Source organism: Vidua macroura, chromosome Z, assembly GCF_024509145.1.
Source record: "Vidua macroura isolate BioBank_ID:100142 chromosome Z, ASM2450914v1, whole genome shotgun sequence".
NCBI classification, from domain to species: Eukaryota; Metazoa; Chordata; class Aves; order Passeriformes; family Viduidae; genus Vidua; species Vidua macroura.
In genome coordinates this window covers 42,309,294-42,333,724 of record NC_071611.1, presented here as the reverse complement: position 1 = coordinate 42,333,724, position 24,431 = coordinate 42,309,294, and the positions used below count along the sequence as shown (strand labels likewise).

The 24,431-nt window shown below is 52.5% G+C and overlaps 2 protein-coding genes across 5 annotated transcripts; one reads left to right on the top strand and one right to left on the bottom strand.

Annotated features, from left to right (window-relative positions):
• Positions 1–1,858: 1,858 nt before the first annotated feature.
• SIGMAR1 (sigma non-opioid intracellular receptor 1) lies at positions 1,859–4,071 on the bottom strand. Its single transcript, XM_054003998.1, has 4 exons — positions 3,921–4,071; positions 2,988–3,188; positions 2,377–2,469; positions 1,859–2,085 (listed from the first exon to the last, which is right to left on the bottom strand). The coding sequence occupies exons 1-4, from the start codon at positions 4,069–4,071 to the stop codon at positions 1,859–1,861; spliced, it is 672 nt and encodes a 223-aa protein (XP_053859973.1).
• GALT (galactose-1-phosphate uridylyltransferase) lies at positions 3,992–8,808 on the top strand. 4 transcript variants are annotated; one of them, XM_054003650.1, is made up of 12 exons: positions 3,992–4,295; positions 4,569–4,738; positions 4,813–4,888; positions 4,994–5,042; positions 5,273–5,402; positions 5,701–5,757; positions 6,055–6,177; positions 7,039–7,171; positions 7,602–7,685; positions 7,768–7,922; positions 8,021–8,114; positions 8,653–8,808. In XM_054003650.1, exons 1-11 carry the CDS (start codon positions 4,070–4,072, stop codon positions 8,081–8,083), a joined length of 1,266 nt encoding a protein of 421 aa, XP_053859625.1. In that variant the 5' UTR covers positions 3,992–4,069; the 3' UTR covers positions 8,084–8,114; positions 8,653–8,808. The 4 variants fall into 4 exon arrangements, with proteins under 4 accessions (XP_053859625.1, XP_053859624.1, XP_053859626.1 ...); XM_054003649.1 differs by having other exon boundaries at positions 8,630–8,808; XM_054003651.1 differs by having other exon boundaries at positions 8,021–8,120.
• The last annotated feature ends 15,623 nt before the right edge of the window (positions 8,809–24,431 follow it).

The window sequence follows — 24,431 nt, the reverse complement described above, 5'->3', positions numbered from 1 at the left end:
GACTACACCCATGCACACATATCCTACCCAGATGTGCCCCAGTGCTCACACACCTGTAGTTGCTCTGTATGGACAGATGCCTGTTTATAAATGTGATGCCATTTATAAATGTGTGCTAGCCCCACCTGTTGTACCCACACCCACCTGAAAACTATTCTACCTATATGCACACATGATTTGTGAACACACACACGCGTGATGTGTCTGACAGCATGTGTGTGCACCTATGTGTGTGTGTGCGCGCACGTGTGTGTAAGCCTCTCAAAACCACCTGCTGTGTGCAGGTCCAACCATCCTTGGGGGGCCACAGACTCAGTACTGCCACTATCCCACAAAAGGATGGAACCCCCTGAGCTCTGGGATTGCCCATGGAAGCAGGGACCTGGCACCAGCCAAGGCCTTTGGTCACCAGTGACTGCGGTGGTGAGAGGAGTAACAGCACCATCTTCTGCCAATCCCCGGCAGCTGAGGCAGGGCTGATCCTCCCCAGTGATATACCCCCAGCTCCCAGGACCTTGAGTGGGATAATACCAGCTTCCCCGGGGACACCCAGCTGTCAACAGGACTGCTGCTGAGGCTGGAGCTGGCCCTCACCGTGGCAAGGCTCAGCACGCTCCAGAGACTCATCCAGAAACCCAAGTATGTGGGATGAACAACTTTATTACTGCTATCTCCTTTCAGGTAGCAAATTAAGAAGTAGCCCATGTGCAGGGCTGCTGGTCAGCAGAACAGGGACAGTCCAGGGAGCAGGAGAATCAACATGCTACAGGCCTGGGTGGCCAGGAACACACTTGTGTGTTTGGCAGCAGAATGGAGGTGAAAGCCCTCCACCAAGCAGTGAGCTCACACGGGTCTGACCACAGGGGTGCAAGCAGGGTGCACATCTGGGTTTGGTTGGAGGACTACAGCACTCTCTTGGCAGCCGGGATCCCATGCCGGGAGCCGAGCAGAGTGGCTGTTCCCTGGGGTCTCACAGCCAGGGGAAGCGTTTTGAGGGGCGAGATCCCATCCTGAGCTAGTACAGACATTTCGGCACTCGAGGACACTAGGTACGTGCATAGCCAAGAGGCCACGCAGAATGGGGTCTCCATTAAGGCAACAGACGATGGGTTTCCCCCTTGGGGGGCACTGCCCGGAGAGGCCTCTGGGGAAATGACCCTCTTCCAGCCCCAGCCATCCCCAAGGGCAGATGACACACAGGGGAGCAGGGGGCCCTCTGGCACAGAAGCCAGGCATCCCCCCACTGCCGGAGGTCTCAGTGCAGATCCTGCCCTGTGCCAGGGAGACACTGTGTGCTGCCAACCCACATCAGCACGGATGGAGCCACAGGAGATGCTGCCAGCTGGACACAGCACTTTGCGCTGCCCACAGTCCCATCACGCTGCCAGAGACATGGGAGACTTAGTAAGTGACCGCTGCAATGAGTGCTCTGGTCTGGTCTGTGCACCCTGCCCTGAGGGCAGCATCATTCCCCTGATGTCTCAGGAGCTGAGGAAATCTTTCAGGGCCTGGGGGCAGCCAGCTCCAGCTTCTCTCCCACTGCATGCTGAGGGCACACAGGGGTGTTTGTACACTGCAAGGCCACTCCAGCCCCGAGGGATGAAAAAGCAGGATGTGAGTCCGATAGAAAGGAGGGACAGGCAGGTAGTAAAGAGAACTGATGTTCTGTGTTGCTGTGACTGCCAAGGTCCCTCTGTCCTGGCACTCTGTTGGCCTGTGGGGAAAGGACAGAACAATTTGGGGAAAGCACAGGGGATCTTCTGCTGCCTCTGCTAGAACCTGGGCTTGGGGAGGAAGAGAAAATGGCTGGGAGGAAAGGAGCCAACTGGGCTCAGCAGGGTGCCCTGGTGAGACAGGCTCAGCACCCAAAGGTGCTGAAGAAGGCATTTGCTTCCAGGAGCAGGCCCTTTGCGTAGACACGCAGGGTGTAGAAGAGGGTGACGAAGTCCTGAGTGCTGAAGAGGGTGTCAGCCAGGGCGAAGGCGAGTGTGGAGGGGATGAAGCCCCGGCCATACTCCACCATCCAGGTGCCTGCACTCCACTGCACTGATGTGGCCTCTCCCGCCTGGTGCACGATGGTGTCGCCTGCCAAAACACACAAACAGCACAGCTCCCAGTGACTGCCTCACATCACGCCCAAAGGGGAGACATGGGGTTAGGGCCTGCAGGGTTGAGCCTTCCAAGCCCACCCCAGCCTTGCTCCCTTTTCCCTTACTGCCACCCATTGAGATGCTGGGATGTGCCACTGGGGACGCAAACTGCTCTATCCTGAGCTCTTGGCTTCTGTCAGCTCAAAGGAACGGCCTCTACAACAGCATGTGGCTGTGCCCCAAAGACATGGATGCAGCCCACAGGTCTCCATACTGCTGCACTTACCTGGATAGTAGATCTCACTTCTGGTGGTCCCCTCCTTCCATTGCCGGAATGTCCCCGAGATGACGGTGTCAGAAATATCTGCCCAGTAGCGACCTGTGGGAGGACAGACAACACTGGCTCAGTGTCGCCCTGCCAGGGACAGTACAGGAACCCAGGTCTCAATTGTGGAGCACAAGGGTCAGGATGGTAGTCCCACTGCCTCAATACACCAAGAAGTGTCAACAGCTCTGGTCCCTCACTGTCTCTGTGAAGAACCATACACCACCAGCCAGGGCTGCTTGGTGTCCTTCAGCCCCATCATTTCCAACTTCTTTGGCATTTGCTCCCTCCTGAAGCACTGGGAGATGAGATGTCTGCCATCGCCTGCCAGCTGGATGCAGAAAGTCCTGGCCACAGAGCATGTCACACACAGGGACCTGCAGATGCTGCAGGACACCACAGGGGCTGATCCCCTTGCAGGCAGTGTTTGGCCAGCATCATTCACCCAATACAAGTAGTGAAGCAGTGGGCTCCCTGTGCTGGGCACACCATGGCCAGCTGCACCTGAAAGAGTGGAGTAGAAATAGCTTGGAGAACTCCCCTGCCCAGCAGCCCTGGGTCCCCCTGCTTACCTGAGTGTCCCCCCGTGTCGATAGCTGTCCCGAAGAGCAGCACGTACTCAGTGAGTGAGGCATGGAGCAGGCACATGGAGCCCATCCACCCGCCCGCATTCACAAACACCCACTGCAGGTCCTCGTCTGGCAGGATGTGGCCTGGGTGCTTCTTTCGCAGCTCCACAATGATCTTGGAGAAAGCCAGCTCATGGTCCAGCCCTGCAGCACCCAGGGTCACTGTAAGTCCCTGGCACAGAAAAAGCTCAGCCGACCAACCCCCTGAATCCCCTGCACAGCCACAGGGTTTCAGCACACCCTTGGAGAGGTCTGCCTAGGGAAGATATCTCCTCTCTCCAGCCCTCAGCTCCCACTGACCTAGCTCCACCGCCTCCCTGGATGGTGACGGAGGATAAGCAGCACCAAGTGCTCCAGTCCTACAGCCCATTCCAGGTGCTGGGCAATATGGGAGATCTAAACAACGTCACAGTGCCCCTGTCCTGGTGACATGCAGCCCCGACCAAACTCCCTGGGCCCTGTTGCTCTCTTCTGAAGCCCCAGGCCTGACCCACCTGTGGCTTCAGTCCCAACCAGGTTGGATGATGCTGCTGTCCTGGTCCCCTTTGCTCCAGTCCTATCTTCCACCCTGCTTCCCCCACGTTCCGCGTTGCTATTCCCCGGTACCGATCCCCTCCCTCTCCCAGTCTTGCTGCCCAGGTCCAGCTCCCTACCAGCCCCATTCCTCCCAGGATCCCGGCCCCCCTGTACCAGATTCTCCTCGAACCTTCACTCCCGCTACGCCTCCCCCCTCCAGCCCAGGCCGCCGCTCCCCTCCACGTCCCCGGCTCCTCTCTCCATCCCCAAGCCCTTGCCTATCCCCATCCCCACCGCCAGCCCTCCTGGCGGAGGCCCCGCTCCCCGCCGCCCCTCCGCGTCCCCACGGGCGGCGCGTACCCGCGTGGTGCCGGGCGAGCTGTGCGATCTCGGCGGGGGTGAACTCGTACCGCTTGGCCGCCAGCCACCCGCGCAGCCCCTGCAACAGCAGCGCCAGCGCGCCCAGCGCCAGCCCGGCCCACAGCGCTCGCCGCCCCCACGCAGCGCCCATGCCGCGCTCCACCGCCCCGGCACCGGGAGCGGGACCCGGGCCGGGACCGCCCCCGCCGCGGCCACGCCACACACGGCTAGAGCGGCTGCGCCGGCGCGGCGCGGCGGGGCGGGGCGGGGCCGGAGGCTGGAAGGGGCCGATCCCTCCGGGTTTCTGGGAGTGGGGAGGCATGGAGCCGTCGCTGGCCGGGGCAGCGGAGGGAGGCGACCGCTTCCGCGCCAGCGGTACGGATGGGGTTGCCTTCATCCATGCTTCCCTTCAGATCCCCGGCGGAGCCCAGCACGACCCCGGGAAGCGGGAGCTGTGGCGACCTTCCCTGCCCATAGCAGCGGGGCTCCCGGGCTGGGACAGGGAGGAAGGGGTGAAGCTGAGGGAGGGCATAAAGCATCGTGCAGACCGTCCTGCTTGCCCCTTGAGGGGGCGTGGCGGGTGGGCTGCGTGTACCCACGTTGCGGGGGGGTCTGAATCTGACGGCCCGTTGCTCTCCCTCCCCCCAGAGCACCAGCACGTTCGGTACAACCCGCTGCGGGACGACTGGGTGCTGGTATCGGCCCACCGGGTAAAGCGCCCTTGGCAGGGTCAGCTTGAGAAGCCGCCCCCTGAGGATGTGCCCCGCTGGGACCCCAAGAACCCCCTCTGCCCTGGGGCCACCCGGGCCAACGGCGAGGTACCTCCAGGGACACAGGGACCCGGGCTGCCCCTGCCACCCCCTCTCCTTCATACCATCTCTCGCCCCGGCAGGTGAACCCCAAGTACGAGGGTACTTTCATCTTCCCAAATGACTTTCCTGCACTGCAGCCTGATGCTCCAGAGCCTGGTAAATTTGGGGAGCAGAGCAGACTGCTGGGGTCCTAGGGTGGTCTGGAGAGGCTTGGGTTCTCCCTCAGCACTTTCTCCCTGCCCACTCTCTGTCCTTCCCCAGATGACAGTGATCACCCCTTGTTTCGAGCTGCCCCAGCCCGGGGTGTATGGTAAGTACCTACATGGCTCCAGCAGGTCTGGGACACAGTTTGTTGAGAACCTGTGGAATGGTGCTGGGCTGGGCCTGCTCCTCTCATGCAGTGCCTATTCTCTACACACCTGCTCAGTTTTGGGGTCGTTCTGGGGGTTTTGGCCCTGTCCCACGTCCCACTGCACCCAGCAAAGCTGTGAGGGTCTCTGGAGACACCCACAGTCGCAGCTAAGCGTGTTTGCTCTACAGCAAAGTGATGTGTTTCCACCCCTGGTCGGACCTGACGCTGCCCCTCATGTCCCTGACAGAGATCCGGGCTGTCATCGATGCATGGGCAGAGCTGGTGACGGAGCTGGGTGCTTCCTACCCCTGGGTGCAGGTGTGGGGCTGGTGGGGGCTGCTCTTTTGTGGGTGAAGGTGAAGGTGGGAGGCCGTCACTGGGTACTCTGGTAGTACTTGGGGTTGGGAGTATCCTAGTTTGTGTGTGGATCTATTGCTTTGTGCCCTTTGTCCCCTTTGTGCCATTTGAGCCTTTGTGCCCTGCTGAGCCTTCCAGTGGGTGTGAGGCTCTGTCCTCCTGCGGGCTGCGTCCCTGCTGTGCTGGGGACACCATTACAGCCTGCAGTGGGGGCCCTGTGGCTGGGACCTGCTGGCTGCACCTCTTCCTCTTCTCGTAGATCTTCGAGAACAAGGGAGCGATGATGGGTTGCTCCAACCCACACCCCCACTGCCAGGTGAGGCTGTCCCACCTGTAACCTGGCTAAATTACATCCCTGTGGTGACCCTACAGCAAACCCTGAGGGCAGATGTGAATGGCAGTCGCCCTGCCCTGGTGCCGAAGCTTTTTACAGTGAGGATACCCCTGTGTCTGTCCTGTTACTTTCCCTCTGGGGATTGTCCCTTATGGCTGTCACATGCCAGACTCTCTTCCTGGTGGCAGCAGGGACCTCCAGATGAGAAGCGTGACTAGGGGTACCCCTGCCAGTGAGGGGTATGAGCACCTCAGTCCTGTGCCCCAATGTCCCTCGCAGGTGTGGGCCAGCAGCTTCCTCCCAAACGAGGCACATCTAGAGGACCGGACCCAGCGCCAGCACCTGAGCCAGCATGGCATGCCCATGCTGCTGGAGTACGCTGAGCAGGAGGCTCGCCGAAAGGTAAAGGCATGGATGTTGTCCGAATCCCCTCCCCGGGAGCTGGTTGTGTGCTGGGGTGTGCTCCCCAGCCCCCAGGAACTGGGCCCTAAGAGTGCCCTGGGACTTTGGGGGTTTGTATGTCCCCATCAAGTGCCACATGTAGCACCCACCTGCAGTGCTATAGGCTGGGGACAGAGTGGCTGGACAGTGGCCAGGCAGAAAGGGATGTGGGGGTGCTGGTTGGCAGCTGACTGAACACGAGCCAGCAGTGTGCCCAGGTGGCCAAGAAGGTCAAAGGCACCTGGCCTGTATCAGGAATAGTGTGGCCAGCAGGAGCAGGGAAGTAATTCTTCTGTACTTGGCACTGGTGAGGCTCCACCATATATACTGTGTCCAGTTCTGGGCCCCCAATTTAGGAAGGACGTTGAGATGCTCAAATTCATCTGGTCAAAGGCAGCAAGGCTGGTGAAAGATCTGGAACACAAGCCTTATAAGGAACAGCTGAGGGAGCTGGGGATATTTAATCTGGAAAAAAAGGAGGTTTAGGGGAGGCCTTATCACCCTCTACAACTCCCTGAAAAGAGGTTTTAGTCAGCAGGGGGTCGGTCTCTTCTGCCAGGCAACCAGTGACAGGACAAGATGAGAGTCTTGGGCTGTGCCAGGGAAGTTTAGGCTAGACATTAGGGAAAAATTCTTCACTGAAATAGTGATTGGGCATTGGAATGGGCTGTTCCACCCAGGGAAGTGGTGGAGTCAGAAGAACTGGGTGTGACACTCAGGGCCATGATTTAGTTGATAAGGTAGTGTTAGATTATAGGTTGGACTTGATTATCTAAAAAGTCTTTTCCAGCCAAGCTAATTCTGTGATTCTGTGCCCTGCAGGAACGGCTGGTGGTGGAAAATGCAGACTGGCTGGTTGTGGTGCCATACTGGGCTACCTGGCCCTACCAGACCCTGCTGCTGCCCCGCCACCATGTCTGTCGCCTCCAGGACCTCAGTGACAGTGAGAAGGACAGTGAGTGGCTCTAAGCCTTGTTGTACCCCATCCCACATCCTTTGGGCTTGACCTTTGTTAGGAAGCGACCGTGCTGGTGCTGGAGGGCTTGTGTCCCTGGGGTGGGGGCTGCCAAGGTCAGCTGAGGAGGGGAATGGCACCTCTGTTTTGTTAGGATAAGAACTAGTTGTTTGGGCACAGTCAGCACTGCTGGTGGCACTCATGTCCTTTTGGGGTGATGAAGCACATGGTACTCCCTGCTTTGGTGGGAACTTCTCCTACTGCATTGCTTGGGCTCCCTGTGTGAATGGGGAGGGGTGGGAATTCCCAAGTGCATCTCTCCTGCCTGTCACTGATGTCCACCCAGAGGGAGGTGCTTTGGGTGACCCCACTGCACACCTGGCAAGCTGCTGGCCAGCTCAGGGTCTGAATCACTGTCACTTTCCTGCAGGCCTGGCCTCCATCATGCAGAGGCTGCTCATCAAGTACGACAATCTCTTCGAAGTCTCCTTCCCCTACTCCATGGGCTGGCATGGTGAGTGGCATGGCTTTGCAACCCTCTCATCCACATCCCTGTCTCCTCCCTGCGGCTCATACAGTGCCTCTACCCCCTGCAGGAGCCCCCACAGGCCCCTACCTGGAGGAGGACTGCAGGCACTGGCAGCTCCATGCCCACTACTACCCGCCACTGCTGCGCTCCGCCACTGTCCGCAAGTTCATGGTGGGATACGAGATGCTGGCGCAGGTGCAGAGGGACCTCACCCCGGAGCAGGTGAGTGCAGCTCAGAGGGATTGGGGGGCCCAGGGGGTTGTGTGCCAGGGCTGTCCCTGGGACCAGCCCCTGGCTGTCCCCTGTGCTGTGCCCTGCAGGCAGCTGAGCGCCTGAGGAGCCTCCCTGAGGTGCACTACAAGAAGAGGGCTGAGGAGGTGTGATGGGGAGCAGCAGAGCATCCAGTCCTCGGATGTGAGTGTGAGGAGGGGGTCTTACTGCTTCCCACCACTACCTGAAGGGAGGTCATAGCCAAGTGGGGGTTGGTCTTTTCTCACAGGTAACTAAAGGTAGGATGAGAGGGGGCAGCCTGAAGTTGTGTTAGGGGAGGTTTAAATTGGATGTTGGGGAAAATTTCTTCACCGAAAAGGTGGTCAGACATTGGAACAGGCTGCCCACAGAAGTGGTGAAATCACTGTTGCCTGGAAGTATTAAAAAAAAGTGTAAATGTGGCACTTAGGGACATGGTGTAATGATGGGCTTGACAGTGCTGCACTTACAGTAGAGGTTTAAGATTGCATCGTTTGGTGTGCTCGGTGAGGCCACAAGTCAGCTGGGAGTGGTGACAACTGAGGTCTGGGAATTCATGTCAGTTGTGAGCCCTTTGAGCTCCCAGATTCTCCTGAACCTTGTCATGGCTTGGGTGGTTTTTGGGACTGGTTTTACCTGTCTGGGGACTCAGGGCCTAATTCTGTGGCATCCTTGTGTAGGTGGTGTTCCTTATCTCTTTCAGCATCCCAGGCTCTGTCTTCTGCACCCATGGCATGCTCCTACCACCACTAAAGGGCTTACCCTCCTTATCAGTCCAGTCTCACTGGTGGGACTGGGACGATTTCTGCCTTGTGGAGGGGCACAACACCCCTGGACAATAAAACCTGGAAGCAAAGTGCCTCTACCTGTGCTCTCGTGGCTTTCAGCCCTAGGTGGGAGGTTTGGGGTCTCTGGTGAAGACCCCCAGCTGCTGGTGGGGGGTAACACAGGGCTCAGGGGATGTGCTGGCAGCCCAATACCTGTTGCTTGTGTCCCTGCTTCTGCGCTGCCTCCTCTTCCTCCCTGGGGGGAGCTCTGAGTCTGTCTCTGAGTGCTGCAAGCTTGTGGAGGAGTGGGAAACAGAGAAGGAATGGATGCAGCCCAAGGCCTAGCCAGCTCCTGGGGGAGGGCTGAGTCCTGGCAGACTTGCTGCACAGAGGCTGCTGGCTGAGATGCTCAGCCCTGGAGCTGTTCCTCTTCATCCTCTCTGGCTGGGACTGCTGGGTGGCAGCCCTCATGGTGCCTCCTGCAGGTACAGGGGCTGCTGGGATACAGCAGTTCATCACTCACATGGGAGCTGCCAGGGAGTCCAGTTCTCTTTCTGGTGCTGCTCCCCCCTTCACTGTGCCCACCTGTGGGGTGGGATAGTGGTAGCCTGGATGCTGGGCTGAGCTGGGGGATAGTCTATTCACTTCTGTCTTTGCTCTCCTCCCTTTCCCTCCAGGAAAGCCCTGGGACTCTGCAGGGGTAGCCACGAGAGTTGATGTGAGGGGATGCCAAGCACTATGAACCCTCACATCTTCACAAATATTTGTATTTGTCACTAATGAGCCATTCTTACAACTCTCTGATGAGACCCCTCTCCTTGTCCAGTCTGAATGTGCTCCTGGGGACTAGAAATACCTTGACACGAGATAAATGCTCTCCTCCTACCTCCAAGACAGCAGTTCATGGGGAGGGCTGTGTTCCCTGTGCCCCATCTGTGCGTTGCTCTCCCATGGGGCTAGGACAGATGGAAGGGCCTCTTGGCCTGTGTGATGCTGGATGCCCTCCTACATGCTGGTCATATCTTTCTGCCTGATTGTCTCCTCCCAGAGCCCACAGACTGCCCTCACCTGACCTCAGCACTCCCCAGGTGCTCCGGGACTATGCGGAGGAGCTGGTGGCTGACCATGGAGCTTGGAGCCGTCATTGTACACAGCATCTCTCACTAGGGCATGGGGGCTGCCCAGCTGGGAACTTGACCTCTTGCAAAACTGATTTCTCCGCTGATGGGACAAGGAGACTCCATTTGGTCTCTGCCACCATCCCGATCACGAGCCCTTTCCATTGCAGCAAGTGCCTCTGCTCCAACTTCCCAACTTCCCTGCTTATTCTCCAGGGTCCTGGGAAAGCAGCAACAAATTAAGTGTGGCAATCCAGCTCGGGGTAATTAGCCACTGAAGTGGTTGTAACGAAGCTAGTCATCTCCCTGCACGCGCAGTTAGCTCTGATTTAATGGCCCGGCGGCTCCCAGCCCCGGACTGCCACGCCTCGGCCCACGGCCGTAAATGAAACTCGCAGTTAAGTCAAGCAGTATTAAACTTTACAGTCGCCGTCTCTAAAAATGGGAGTCTCTCCAATAAATCAGGGCAAGTGGGATTGTAAATATCGGGGCAGGATCCATATTGCTTAATTAAACAGCACGTAATGAACAGCCTGTTTGTTGTGTTGTGATTTAGGATCGAGGCTGGGGAGGCAGTGCATGCTGAGGAGGGCTGGTGCCCGTGCCAGGGTCTTCTCTGCTGCAGGTACCAGCCGCTCAAGTTTATCTGGTGTTAAAAAATCTCAAAGATGGCCTGAGAATTAGTTTTTTAGTTAAAACAAAATCTGCCCCTTGAAATCTGAAACAGGATGAAAGCAGCAGTTAGAGGAGGAAGAGGAGGGGGTATACCCAGGTATGAGAGCTTGATCCTGGTTATGCTGAGCTCCCCACTTCCTCACAACAGATGCAACCTCCTGTTGCCCTCATATTTTTAGCTTTTTTTACTACTTTTTTTCTTTTTACTTCTTTTTTTGCCCTCATACTTTTAGTGCGTGGGGGTGCAAAAGGCTGGAAGGGAGCAATGAGCCTTTCCCATGGCACAGGGAGTCATCAGGGTGGTGCAAATGGAGCTGCTGGGGATGGAAAGGCATTGCAATCCATAGGAACCATGGCTGGTGTGCTGTAAAGCCCCAGATCTTTTATATTTTGGTAGTTGCAGTCCAATTGTAATTAAAAAGTTATTTATTGCAGGAGATTAAAAAAGTCCAGCTGTTGAGGGATGAGGGAGTGGAGGGCCTGCAGGGTACCCAGCTGTTGTTCTTGACTTGGGAGCATCAAAGGGGAGCTGTGGCCCATTGGGTTTCCCCATAAGGATATTCCTTGATGCTGTTTCATTTCTCCAGGGGAGCTGTTGGAAATGTTGGGAGAAGTATCTCTGTGACTGGGTCATCCTTGTCCTGAGTCTCCAACTCCTGGCACGAGGGCAGAAATGTCCTCTGCAATCACTGCCCTGTGCTGCTCTGGAAGAATGAACAGGGCTGGTGGTGGAGAGAGTGAGAGGGACTCAAGCATGGAATGAATGAGTTAAAATCTACTGGGGTCCCACAGAGGTGTTTGCACCCTCTGTGGTGCACTAATGGTTCTGTGAGGGATTAGGAAAGGGACAGAATGCTGCTGTGCCAGTCTGGCACAAGCTGTGCCTGCAAGGAGCAAGGGGTATACCCAGTGAGGCATCCAGATATACAGAGATTCTTGAGGGGGTGTGGCTAGGAATTTATTTTCATTTTTTGTCCCATTTTCTGATGCCACTGAAAGAAATTGGTCAATCTGCCAAGGGTTGTGGCTTCCCCAAAGCTCCTGGAGCTTTGTCTCTACTGAAATGAGCCAATGTCATTGCCCAGGTTGTAGCAGCAGCTGTGTCCATCATTGTGCCTGCCCTGCATGTTTGGGAGACCCAGAGCACCCCCAGCTCTGACACTGACTCCTTCTGTAGCCATGGTTGAGCCCTTGGGTGCCAGTCTGGGAGGCACATGCTGGACAGACACCATTTGGCATGAGCACTTCATGGTAGAGGGCAACTGCTGGAGGCAGGTTCCTGCCCTTTGGTTGAGTGTCCATGTCCTTGGCACCTGCCAAAGGCTGCAGAGCTGCAGACAAGCTGCAGATCCTGAGTCCCCAGTCCTGCCCACCCCTCTTCCTCTTCCCCCTGCCTTCCAGTGCAGGTGAGACAATAAAATAGTGAGCAAAGGAAGTTAATCTGCGACCAGTGTGTTTTAATCAGAAAGAAGAGTTACGAGCTGAGGCCTGCTGGCTCTTGCCATGCTGCAGTTTTACTGTCGTTCCTGATACCAGGTTAATGGCTGTCATTTCATTCCAGTTTTACTATGGATTTGCCCTTATTGTTGAGTTTCTTCTTGTCCGCTGCTGCCTGTCACTGAGTAGGGGTTTTGGCAATGGAATAAGGAAGAAATTAGTAAATTTTTAGGGAGGAAGTGAGGAAGGATGAAAGGAAGAAATGGAGGAAAGGAGAGAGAAAGGAAGGAGAGGAGGATGGGAAACAGGGAGGGAGAGAAAGCTAAATCCCTCCTATTTCTATTTAAAAGACATCATCAGGCACTTACCATTAAAACAATTAATAATTTTAAGCAGATGCTAAACACCATGGTGCCCTGAAGCAGGCGGGCTCCATGCAGTGGGGAGATTTTGTGTGCCAGGAGAATGCAAATCAAAACCCAGACCCCTTTTAGATCTTGTCTTAGCTTGGCCATGCAAGAGCAGCTGGGGCAGCAAAGAGCACCCACTTTGTCCTTGGCCATGTGGTGCATCTTCCCTGGGTTTGGCAGCTTCCTTGACAGGAGTTCAGACTAGCAGGAAACAATTTTGGAGGTGTCTTGCCCATGTTTCAGGTAGCTGGTGTGTTTTCCTCTGCCAATGGTCCCTGAGTCCTTCATGTAAGGCATTTTCAGAGCCCTCGGGGACCATGAGTTGTGGGATGGCTGCTGCCTAGCAAGCTCTAGATGGACTTCAGGATGGCAGCCCCAAGGCTGGAATTTAGTTGGTTAATCATCTGATAATACAGGTAATTTAATACTGTCACATTACAACATCCATGTGGTCAATAAGCACCGGTCCCCCCAAAATTTTCTGCATGCCTGGTATTGAGGAGGTACCTTGGGGCTTCAGTTCTTGGCAGTGGGGTCCTGTCATTGCATATGGTTTGATCCTTTCCCATCCTGGGACCACATCCCAGAGCCAGTGGCCTCTGTTTGGAGCAAGAGAAACAACAGGAGCATCCCGATTCCAGCTGGATTCAACCCAAACAAAACTGTCTAGGGATGGAGGGGAGCAGGTGTGGGTGGAAGAGCAGGGGACTGCTCTGGGATAGGGGCAGACAAAGGGAAGGTAATCTTTGCCTGCAAAAGGGAGTTATCCACCAGCAGTGCAGATGCTGGGAGAAGGCTGGAGCCCTTGCAGCACCCAGGATCTGGCATGGCTGGGATTGGGCACCCTGGCTGTTCCTGGCAAACTGCTGCTGCTGGAGCCAGCTGTGAAAGCTCACAGACATCTGTGCCTGCCCCATGGGGAGGGATCCCCCTTCATTCTGATGTTCCAGAGAAGAAATCTCTACATATTTGCTAATTATCATGAGTGATGCTGAGAAGTCTGCTACAAAGCCCCAGGAGCAGCAAGACATTGCAATGCCAGGATGGATCTGAGGTGGAAAATAATCCCCTGGGGTGTGCCTGGGCATGAGGTGACTCATGCCAGAAGCAGAGCCCTTGGGAAAGAGGAGGAAGTGGAGAGATACTAATTAGATTCTAGTAAGTGAGTAATTAGTAGATCTTCAGCCTTCTTGATGCCCCTGGAGCTCCCTTGCCCAGCTCCAAGCCAAACCACCTGCTTCAACGTACCTAAGGTGGTTTGAGCCCCAGAGGATATGGCTGGAGCAGGGATTAACCAGCTGCTGTTCCCCATACATAGTGACAGGCTCAATCTCACAAAATATCCTCATAAATTGCCCTCATGAAACAAAACTTGACAAATAAAAGCCGAAAGTCCATTTGCAGCCTTTTAGCTTTTAGTGTTTAATCCCTCACTTATTTTGCCTGCATTTATCTCAATATTAGGGCTAGTCCTCCACTCCCTCATGGCTTTGTGCTTGGGCAGGGAGATAGGACTCCTAGGCTGCCTGTGCTCTTCCTGTGCTCTCCCTGTGCCTCCCCGCCTTATGCCTCAGTTTCCCCATGGCTCAAACAGGATCAATCGCACAGAAGCCAGACCCCATCAGCTGACCAGGCAGTGGGAGCCCCTGTGACAGCCCTGCAGATGCCTCTGGGCTTTAATAGGATCCTTGGGACATCCTCAATGTGACACCTTTGCAGTTCCTCTGGCTTGCATGACTCCGTCCCATCTGGCACAGGTCTTGAAGATATGAGGAGAAAGGTTTCTCAGCCCTGGGACTGGCTGCTGCCCCAAAGCAGCGCTGTGCAACAAACCCCTGGGTTAGCACACCCAAACTGCTGGCTTAATATTTAATTTCAGACAATAAAACTATCTAGTTTTAATTCAAATTTTAAAATAAAATTTTTAATTCTCACACAGGCAAGAAACAGAGTGAGAGCAAAGCCAGGATGGGTCCCCAGGATGCCAGCTTGCTTTTTAACCCTTCCCTTCCTGCTTTCAAATTCCTCTTGGGATCAGAGATGCTCAAAAAGTATCTGTCTGGTTCCAACTGCTTCCAATGCGCTTTAGTAGCAGCAGGACCCTGCTCCATCACAGCCAGTCAGGTCACCTCAGAAGTAGCAGATCCACTGGCACAGGAGAAAAGGAATGACCCCCAGCCTCTGCTGGGGTCTAAAATTCTCTCTGCCCTGGAAAGGACTAGCCAACACATCAGGAACTTGGAATGATTATGATAAAACCTGTGGGACACCAAGGGCATCACTATGATTTGTGCTGTCTAAATGTTAATCAGAATAATAATACCTATTGAGACAGCTGTTTTAAAAGGCTGTGATGTTGGAGTAAAAATTCCAATAAAACTCTATTAGCCCTTCCTCGTTACACTAATGGTGCCTGCTGCTAAAAGCCCCCTGCTATAGACACCCGTATTAATGGGCTTATTACAGGAAATAAAATCTGAGGCTGAACATTACAGAGAAGCCTGATTAATTCAGCAAGGTAATCTTTTTTTTCTTCCCCCTCCTCCCTGCCTGTTCTTATTCTCCCCCTCTTTATTTAATGAATGTACTTCTTGAACTGCCAACTTTTAGCTTTTCATGGAGTTTGGGGATGATTTTAAACTGATGTTGTTCACAAAGAGATGAATCTTTGAGCCAGCGCCTGGTGCAGATGGGGGGGTAGGCTTGTCAGATATCTCCATCAAACCAGGGAAGAGGAAAAGCAGCCAGGCTAGAAGTGAAAAGGTTAGAGAGGGGGGAACAATGGATGTCCCAGGGATATCCACCTGGAGTTGTGGCTTGTGGGCCAGAACAGCCCATTGCTTGTCACCAGGCAGGTGCATGTGACAGTGGCCAAGGTGAAGCTGCTGGGGGTAAGCAACATCTGCCCTCAGATTCTCCTTCCCACCCTTTCTTGTCCTGATTTATCCTCTTTTGCTGTCCCTGTCCCTGCAGGAAGGTTTGCCTGGGTCTCCCGTTGCAGGTGCCATCCCAAAGCCCACTGGCTTCACCCGGCAAGGCCCGCTGTCACGCTGGGCTCATGCTGAGAGGCAGAAACACTCTGATAGACACACCACTATTCATTCAGGCTATAAATAACTCCCATAAAAATCCTCTTCTTAGCCTTTTGTGTTCAGCCAAACCCTGCCAATGGGAAAGGAGACGGCATCTATTTTATGGGCAGCTGGAAGCCGGCTTTGCATTTTTCTGGCTCACGTAATCCCACAGGTACCCTTGTTTCTTTTCTTTTTTAACAGACTTTTGATTCACATTCCTCCCAGCCAAATTTAATTATGGCTTCAGCTCCTGCTGCTCAGGGAGGGGAAGGAAAGAGGGCAGCTCTGCTGGTGTGTGCAAGGACAGGGAACATGGGGCAAGAAGGAGGGAGGAAAAGGGAAGAACAGGAGGGAAAGAGGAAATTGAGAAGGAGGGAAAGCAGGAAGGAGCAGACAGGCTGTAAAAAAGGAAGAGGAAGAGGCAAAGAAAAAAAAGGAAGGAAAGTGGAGCCCAGGTGTGTGCCCATCCTGGGAAGCACAGAAGGGTATCCAGATCCCAGACTGTGTAATGACTGCATTTCCTGATTTTTTAATTAACCACAGCAAGAAGCGGTGAACACTGTGAGCTTTTGGAGTAGTCTGGACATACTGGGTGATGGGCTATAAAAGTCTGGTCCTAAAAGTTCCTTAGTCCTAATTCCACACGGGTATGTTGTAGTCATACACAGGGCCAACATGCAACAGGCAGTTACTGATTTAATGGTAATGTAGGGAAGTTGAATTGTATTGGGAAGGAGAAGATGATGGGATTGCACAGACCCTGCCAAGCAATCCTCAGGGGTCTGCAGATGGGGCTGGAGTTGAGGTTTCCCTCTGGGGATCTGTGACTTCCTTACCTTAGGAAATATGGTGGTCTTGGTTTGAGGATGGCTTGAGATTTTTTCCCTACCCTGCCTGTGCCCATCATGCTGTCAAGGCAAGCACCCTGTTAACAGCAGGGGTCTCTTCTGCCCTGTACAATAACACAGCCAATGCTGTCTTACTTACATGTCTACCCTAAAAAAAGAATGCCTTCCACGTCATTAGTCCCTCAGATATTGATGGATGGGTTCTTGCTGTGATCTCCTCACCACCACACCTTTATCAGTGCCATCTGGCAGTGAAGGTGAGGATCAGCATGGGAAACCCTGTGAGGAGGGAGAACACTCTGCGGAGTGGGAAGAGGGAACAAAAGCATCCAGAAGGAAGGAAAAAAAAAGATGAAATAAATTTAGTTACAATAAAGCCTCTTACTGTATTATCTGCTAATCCACAAATAAACAAACACACAGAGGGAGTCCTTGGAATAAAGTCATTTAATTAGGCTATTTGCTTGAAGCTGGCTCTGAGAGGTCTGGCACAATGGAGAAACAGGCACAGTGGGAACCTTGTGGGATACGCTTGCCAGGACCACTGGTGACCTTTCCCCTTTGGTTCAAGGCCATGGAGCAGTGCTGTCCCCTCCATGGGGACATGGACCACCCTCCAACCATATCTGGATCTCTTTGGACTTCCCTTTACTAGCTGTGGAGAATATCTCCTGGCCCCCCATGGACACTGAGGAGCTGACTTTTCATGATATTTCCCATCCAGCTGGGGTGTGAGCTGTTGGCATCATGGGCCCATTTGCTTTTTCCTCCTCTCCTTTTCCTTGAAGGGAGGGGGTTGCAGTCAGGGGGCTTATAACTCTTCTCTCCTTTCATTTGATCTGCCAGAGGGCTCAGCAGGGGGAAGACCCTGTCTTGGCAGGCTGCCCATGAGATAAAAGGAAGAGAGGGCCAAGCCAAGACATTTTTCCACTGTTCCCCCCACCTCTTCACCCCTTCCTCTATCCCCCTGGTTTTTTTGGCAAAGGACGAAACAGGGAAATGAGCATACTCCTTTCAAAGCCCTCCTTTCAGTATTGAACCGGGCCTGGATTCCCTTCTGGATGCTTGATTGCTGGCATTCCCACTCCCCATGCAGCCTAAACTGTAACAGCTGAGGGTTGGGGATGCTGTTGGGTGACTGCAAGCACGTGTGGGGAGGCTTTAAGGGAAACACCAGCCTCCTGCTTCCCATTCCAGTACTGGGGTTGTGCTGCAACCCACAGACCCCCTTGGGGTCCCTCAGCCTCCGAAACTCTGCTGCTCTGGTATGTCACAAGGTGTGGGGTCTCTGCTCCTGGCAAGCTTATGGGTTGGAAGATGTTCAGCTGTGTCACCGTGTCCTGCAAAGCCTGTGCTAGTGTGGGTCATGGGAATCAGCTCCTGGGGTTCTTGTTAAGACTTGGGAATCATGTCCTGCCCCGAACTGGGATGAAAGCCACACCAGGGAACCTGGCAGAATGCAGCCCAACTCCCACTTGCTGCATTGAACTCAGCAGAGTGTTTAATTTTAACTTTTTCCAGAGGTTTTCTTTTGATTTCACTCTTTTCTATTTGATTTTTTTTTTCTGAAGAAGATAATGATCTTACATTTCCAAATGAAATCATTTGGCACCTGGGTGGGGTGAGGGAGAAAATATTTATTTTTCATTTAAAGCTGTTGAAACAGGATAGCTGAAATGTTACGTGTCTTTTTTTTTTTTTCCCAGAAGGTTTTTGGAAAGAGAAATTTGTTTGAAGTGACCTTTTCTTAGGAAATGTTTTGATGAACTGGCATTTTGTGGATGAAAAAGCATTTCTGGCCAAAGTGCCTGGCCCTTCCTAAAAGAAAGGGCAGGAGCAGAGGGGCCATGTGAGCTGCAGAAGGACAGGGTTTGGTTTTGGGATTTCACCAGTGTTCTGGGGAGGATGCTTGTATTGGTGTGCCAAATTTGGTGCCAGAACCTGGGGCATAATGACCAAGGTGGTGGGGGCAGCTCTGGTGTTGTGGCTCTCTGGGGCTGCTGGTGAGGGGAGTCCAGTGCTGCAAGGCAGCAGGGAAGGGGAAGTTAGATGGGACAGCTCAGATCTCCAGCACAGCACTCCCCAGTTCCTCCTTATCAACCCCTTAGCATCTCTCATGCCTTTATCATACTCTGTGTAACTTCCCAAGGAAGGAGGGCAGCCCACTCACTGGTGAGGCTTTAGTGTAAACCTTTAATTAGCAACCACTTCTAGTTATGCTTGAGGGCCTTTGGGGCAGGAGGATTTGGATTTGTGAAGGCACAGCAGGGATGGAGATCTGCTGGGTGTGATCCACAGTTCTCTTCCTGGGAGAGTCTCCCATTGGCAGGTTCCCCAGACCCAGATCCTGGCAATGCACAATTCTCCCTGGGGCTGGAGAAACACAGTGTGCCTCTGCGCTGGCATGATCCTGCCTTACATCCAGGGCTGCAAAAAGCTTTTCAGCTCCAACAGCCCAAGGACTGAGCTGGACATCCCACGGGGCAGCACTGATACTCTACAGAGCTGCTGCCTCCAGCCAGGGGCCCACATGGTCAGTGCAGCCCACTCCCAGGAGGGTTACATCTTCTCTCCTGCATCCCATGTGCATGTGAGAGGGGTGGGAGTTGGGGATGCCCCAGGAGACACTCTCTTGGAGGCTGTTTCCCTCCTTTAATCCCATTTGGCTGTCCTCATTTGCTGCTTTCCTGCACATCTCGTGTGGTATGTCGATTTGCTGTCACTCTGGTTTATTAATCAGAGTGTCAGGCAGGGGCAGATCAAATGGCTTACAAGAGCCTAAGTACGTTACAGCAATGCTATTATCTCTCTCCACTAAAATTTGTAATCTCCATGAAAAATTAGAGCAAGCTGCTCTGACAAGCCCCATTCTCCATATGCCCCACAAGCAGGACCCTAATTATTTTACCTTTTTTTTAAACTCTTTATTAATCCCATCCTCCACCAGCTGCCTATTATTTTGCCTGGGATTTGTGCATTGACAAAAGAGATTGGCTTCACAAATGCTTTTAAACCCCTGGTGCTCGCAGACTGCCAGTGTGAGACTGCTCTACTTGCATTGAGATACCTGCCAGAGAGGAAAGCAGCTGCTTTTGTGGGGTCCCTCATGCTTTTTGGGGTGACCTTCCCTGGCAGGGTGGCAGTGTCTGAGGCTCCTTCCTGAGGTACCCAGCAGGTGGTGGTGATGTATAAGTAATTCCTCACAGTGTTTTCTTTTTGGAGGATTTTAATGTTTTATTCAGCTTCAGGTTGATGTTATTCATCTCTTTGGCTTCCAGTGGGGACTCTCCACATCATAAGACTTTCTTTTTATATTTGCCAGGCTGGACACAGGCAGGGTTCGGTTCTTGCACCCCTTTTTGTGCTCTCCAGACTGTGCCATGTGTAGACTTTCATATGGATAGAAAACAAGCAAAACCTCTTATCGCTCCTGCAAGTCTAGTTGACACAGTCTTTCTATTCTTTGACTACATTTAATACCTTTTATTTCACACCTTTCAGCACTTTACAATATAGAACCAATATAATATCCATAACAGTTCCAGTTTTGAAGGGATGGTGTCTGGAAGGAGAGAAATTATTGGCCTGGGATAGGGATGATGCTGTGGGTGTACCTGGGCAGAGAGAAACATCAGTGGACTGGGAAGCTGGGGTGCTCTTGTCCACTCTCTGGGGGTGAGAAGCAGTGCCGTGGTTGTCACTCAGTCCCTTCCCGGTGGCTGTTGGGACAGCTATTGTCCTCTGCGGAAGGCACTGGGACAGATCCTGGAAAAACTCACTAATTCTCCCAAGAGCTGCAGCCAAGCTGAACCAGAGGAACATGCTGGGGCTGGAAGTGGAGAAATCAGGAATGTGCCTGTCAAAATCTTTGGCCAGGGGAGGGGCAGAGGGGAGCGGAGGGTGTGCAGGTTGGTTGTGCTGGGCTGGAGCCTGTCTGGGTGTTGGTGAAGGGTTGGGACTGCAAGGGCTGGGTCCAACTTGGCACTGCTGGGTTTGCAGCCCCATTTCATCCCAGGGATGCTCAGTCTCCCAGCTGCACCCCATGGGCATCAGTACAGAACAGTCGAGGGGAACAGTGCTCCATCTCACTGCCCTTCAGCATGGAAATACCCACAGGTACCGAGGGAATTTCTAATTCTAGGAGCCACCTACTTCCCTAGAGAGGCAGAGATGTTCTCAGATCCTCCATCTTGAATGACTGACCCCAATGCCACTGCTTTGCATGGGAATTAACTGGTTCCTCTCTGCTTTTTACTCTCTGCCACATTTATGTCCAGGTGTTTAACTCTGATCTTGGATCAATTTAAACTTATCAATTTTTTTCTATGACAAGGGTCTCTGAGATGATGAAAAATTGACATGATGTAATAGCAGAGAAACAGCTTTGGATCTGCAGCCAACCTCTCCTGCAGCATTGAAATTAAGCCCTCCAAACACTACAGAACATCTGAGCAAATTCAATTGTTTCTCATTTTTATATAGGTATATATGCATGTGTATGTACATGTGCATAGCTCCATAATACTTGTATTAATATTCTCCACCCATTTCATTGCAGCATCTGGCCATCAGAAATGCAGCTCCTAATGCCGTGGGCTAATGGGATGTGTTTTATTTGCCCTTGTTATAAAATAGGTACCTCTGTATTAACTTTGCAGGGCATTATATTGATGTAGGGCACTAAACTTTATGGCAGATTTCACAACCCTGTTTAGTGCATCATATCAGGCTGTAATATCTATCTGGGAAGACAAGTGAAACCCTTGCCAGAAATACATGCCTGGGAAGGTGGTGTGAAGCTGTGGAAGGAGAGGAAAAGTGGTGTTGATACCTGCAGGATCCTGGGGTGTGCAGAAGTCTCTCTAGGTCCCAGGGAAAGGGGTTTGCTCACTGCTCTTTGGCTGCTCACAAAGTGTCTGTGAGCAGTGTCTGTGCCAGCAGCGATTGCATCCCTCGGGGTTCTGGCTGGCTGCTCCAGAGGCTGTTTGCTCTCCTGTCCCTCCACCTTTTACATCCCTCGTAAATCTGACACTTTGCACACTGTGGCCGCTGGTCACAGATAACTGTTTCGCTTAAATCCTGCTTGAATTCCCTTGGCCTATCTGCTAAATGGGATCTTGGTTATAAATAGAGTCCTGAAGACATGAAGATCTATTTGGGCAGGGGCTTGTTTGGCAAGGAGTTTTGAGCAAATTGCTGGGGAAAAGCTGAGAGATAATAACAAGGAAAATTATATTAAACTGGCTTCTCTGCTCCCTCTTTATCCCTTAGCTGTTAGCAACTCACCAGGAGAGTACAGCTCTCAACAAAGCATCGTGAGTCTCGAAACTCCAGTCCAGCAATTACAGTTGTGAAATTCTATCTCAAAGCCAGGAAAAGGAAAGAAAGTAATTCTCACGTGTGTCCCCATGGCTGCCCTCAGAGAGGAATGGGTCTGTGCAGGGTGAAGATGAGCTCCATGGCCATTGAGGCACAGAAGCTGCAGGGATGCTGGCCCTCCTCCCCCAGCTCTTGATGGCTGGCTGCCATCACTGTCAGCTAATTAGGATGCTGATAATTATTAGTGTTTCATGATTTAATTTTCTCCTCATTACAGTCTCTGCCTCAGCCTTATTGGCGCTGAGCAGATCTCTACAAAAGGCCATAGGAGGTGGTGGGTGTGATCCTCACCTTGCAGGACACTGGTGAAACCAGATTAGGTGCAAACTGTGCCCCGGGGGAACCAGGTCAAAACCCTATAGCTTTGGGACATAGTGAAGACCAGGCTGGGCAGTGGGTCAGCAAGGCTGGGCCTGCAACAAATCACAAGAATCCTCATTCTTCTGAAAGGCTCTGGAGAATGAGTTCAGCACCTGCAGAAGACAACCATCGGGGTTGGGGGGTGGTCTGTGTGCAGGAGAAAAGCTTTATTGGTGTGTGTATCAAAAATTGCACAGTAACTCAGGTGAAAAACAGCCAACAAATTAATTTACATGGGTTAGCACAGGATAAATGTTGTGGGAAATCAGTCTGCTGGACAGGTTGGTTGGTCAGTGTCTGGTGGTGATAGGAGCCTCCATCACAAGGGTTCTTGCTGTTGTGTCCTCAGCTGGGCCAAGAAAATCTGCCAAACTTTGTCTTGCTCAGTTCTTACAGCCTAGCCAGGCATGATCCTAATTGAGCCCCCAGAGCATGCATAATTCAGTACCACTGACACCTCAAGTACATGAGGAGCATCTCTTAAGTCCCTTAATTGCATACAGAGGACAATCCTACATGACCATTCCTACTGATGACCTGCAAACCTCTTGTCTTGACACAGGGAGCTCACTGCTGTGGCAGGGATGCTTTAAGACTTTCCTCCAAGGTGGAGAACATCCCTTTCAGGCACACAGATAGGCCAGGACTGAAATTCCCGCCTGGAAGGGTCCTGTAGAATTAGTCAGATACTTAATTCTGAAGTTGCCCTGAGGGTGTTTGCAGCCAACATGACTTTTTGGGACTTCTTCCATCCTTTTGCTTGTAAAGCCTTTTAATTTCTTTCCCATGTTTGGTCATCCCCATCAGGGAAGAGTCAGGTTTTCCTGAATCCTGGGGTGCTGCAGGGAAAGGGCATTTGAGCAGACATTGCTGGCTGGAATTCAGCACCTAGACCCTTCCCTGTGCACAGTCCAGGACTCAGTTGCCAAATAAGCTTTGGCTTGGGCCAAATGTTCCCCAAGGGCAGAGAGGTGGGTAGGAGAGGGAGCTGGTGGTAGGGAACCTTGGAGTAACCTCTGTCTGGGTCAGTGCAAGCCCAGATTGATGCCAGCACTGCCTGGCACTGGGCTTGAACCAGGAGCATGGTGTGGTACAAATGGGAAACGAGAGAAGCCGCTTGACAGAGGGCAATTTGGGTAAAACAGCATCAGGAGTGTCAAAATAGATTTGTTTCCAATATAGAAAACACCTCCCCAGGGAGCATGAGGGAGACTTAGGAGTTGTTAGTTTTGGATGAGAGAGGCAGTGAATTTGATGTGCGAACAAAGGGGAACTGGCAAAGCTGACAGCTTTTGCTCTGATTGCTTTGCTTCCTCTGTGCGGGGCTATGTCTTTTTTTTTTTTTTTTTTTCCTTTATTTTTTTTTCCCTTTTAATTTATTGAAATGCTCTGGATCTCAATTCACTTTCTTTGCTCTTTACTTCTTATTGCTTTGGCTGAAACTTTAAATCCCCAGTATGACTGGGATCAGGGCAAGAATAAAAATATCCCATGGAAAAACAAACCAGCCCAAGGACATGAAAACAAGCTGCAGCATTTCTGATGTTCAGTTTTGGTAGCAGAGGGTGGTGTCTCTTGGGAGCAGGACAGGGACATGGGGATGGAGGGTGGTTGCCAATCCCTGCACAATGGGGTGGTCAAAGTGAATTAGTGGGCTGCACTCCGACTCCTAAGGATCAGTCTCTGCTAATATCATCTGCCTGACTTGAAGGGCAGGATAAAGGAGAAAGCTCCCTGCCAAGGGGTGAGGCTAGAGGCTTTTCCTGAAGCTAAGAAAGTGCCAAGAAGGAAGCTTTGCCTTGTGAAATGTCCTCTGAGAGCTGAAGGGACATTAAAAAGTAGCTGCCAAACCACCTCCTTGCCTGATCCTGTTTTTTCAGAAATGAAAATCCTTTTTCACAGGGGCAAACTCAGGCCCAGGGCAATGGCATGCTATCAATATGTGGGGATGGCTTGGAGCAGCACCCCACATTTCTGGGCATCAGCTGTTTTCCCTCTGTGCAGACAGCTTGTGTAGTCAATGTGTCACGTTACTCTCCTTTCATCAGCCTGAAATTAACATTTGTAAAAAGGGGAAAAAAATCCAAATCTTCAAGAAGCCACTCAGGCTGTTATCTGAGGGTTGTTTCTTTTTTTTTTGTTGGTTTAGGGTTTTTTTTGGTTGGCTTTTTTTTTTTCCTTTTTTTTTTAATCAAAGGAACAGATGTTTCTTTTTGATATTAAATGGGCTGCAGGGCTGGATCCTGCTGTTGCTTTCATCACTGTGTATCTGGAGTGAAGCAGCAGTCCCTCCAGCTAGGGAGAGGTACTTCTTTGCAGTGCCTGACCCCTGGAAATTTGGGAAAGGGGCTTTCCCCTCTTTGTGGCACTTTGCTGTTGATGACATTAGTAATGGTGAAAAACAGATGCATTTG

Bases quoted from the DNA above. Each gene is read 5' to 3' on its own strand.
- SIGMAR1 (XM_054003998.1), bottom strand. From the start codon at position 4,071: ATGGGCGCTGCGTGGGGGCGGCGAGCGCTGTGGGCCGGGCTGGCGCTG. The intron at 3,189-3,920 runs GTACGCGCCGCC...TGGGTGCTGCAG, and splicing joins GCTCGCCCGGCACCACGCGG to GGCTGGACCATGAGCTGGCT. The intron at 2,086-2,376 runs GTAAGTGCAGCA...GTGTTTTGGCAG, and splicing joins AAGTGAGATCTACTATCCAG to GCGACACCATCGTGCACCAG.
- GALT (XM_054003650.1), top strand. From the start codon at position 4,070: ATGCCGCGCTCCACCGCCCCGGCACCGGGAGCGGGACCCGGGCCGGGA. The intron at 7,172-7,601 runs GTGAGTGGCTCT...ACTTTCCTGCAG, and splicing joins CAGTGACAGTGAGAAGGACA to GCCTGGCCTCCATCATGCAG. The intron at 7,686-7,767 runs GTGAGTGGCATG...TACCCCCTGCAG, and splicing joins CTACTCCATGGGCTGGCATG to GAGCCCCCACAGGCCCCTAC.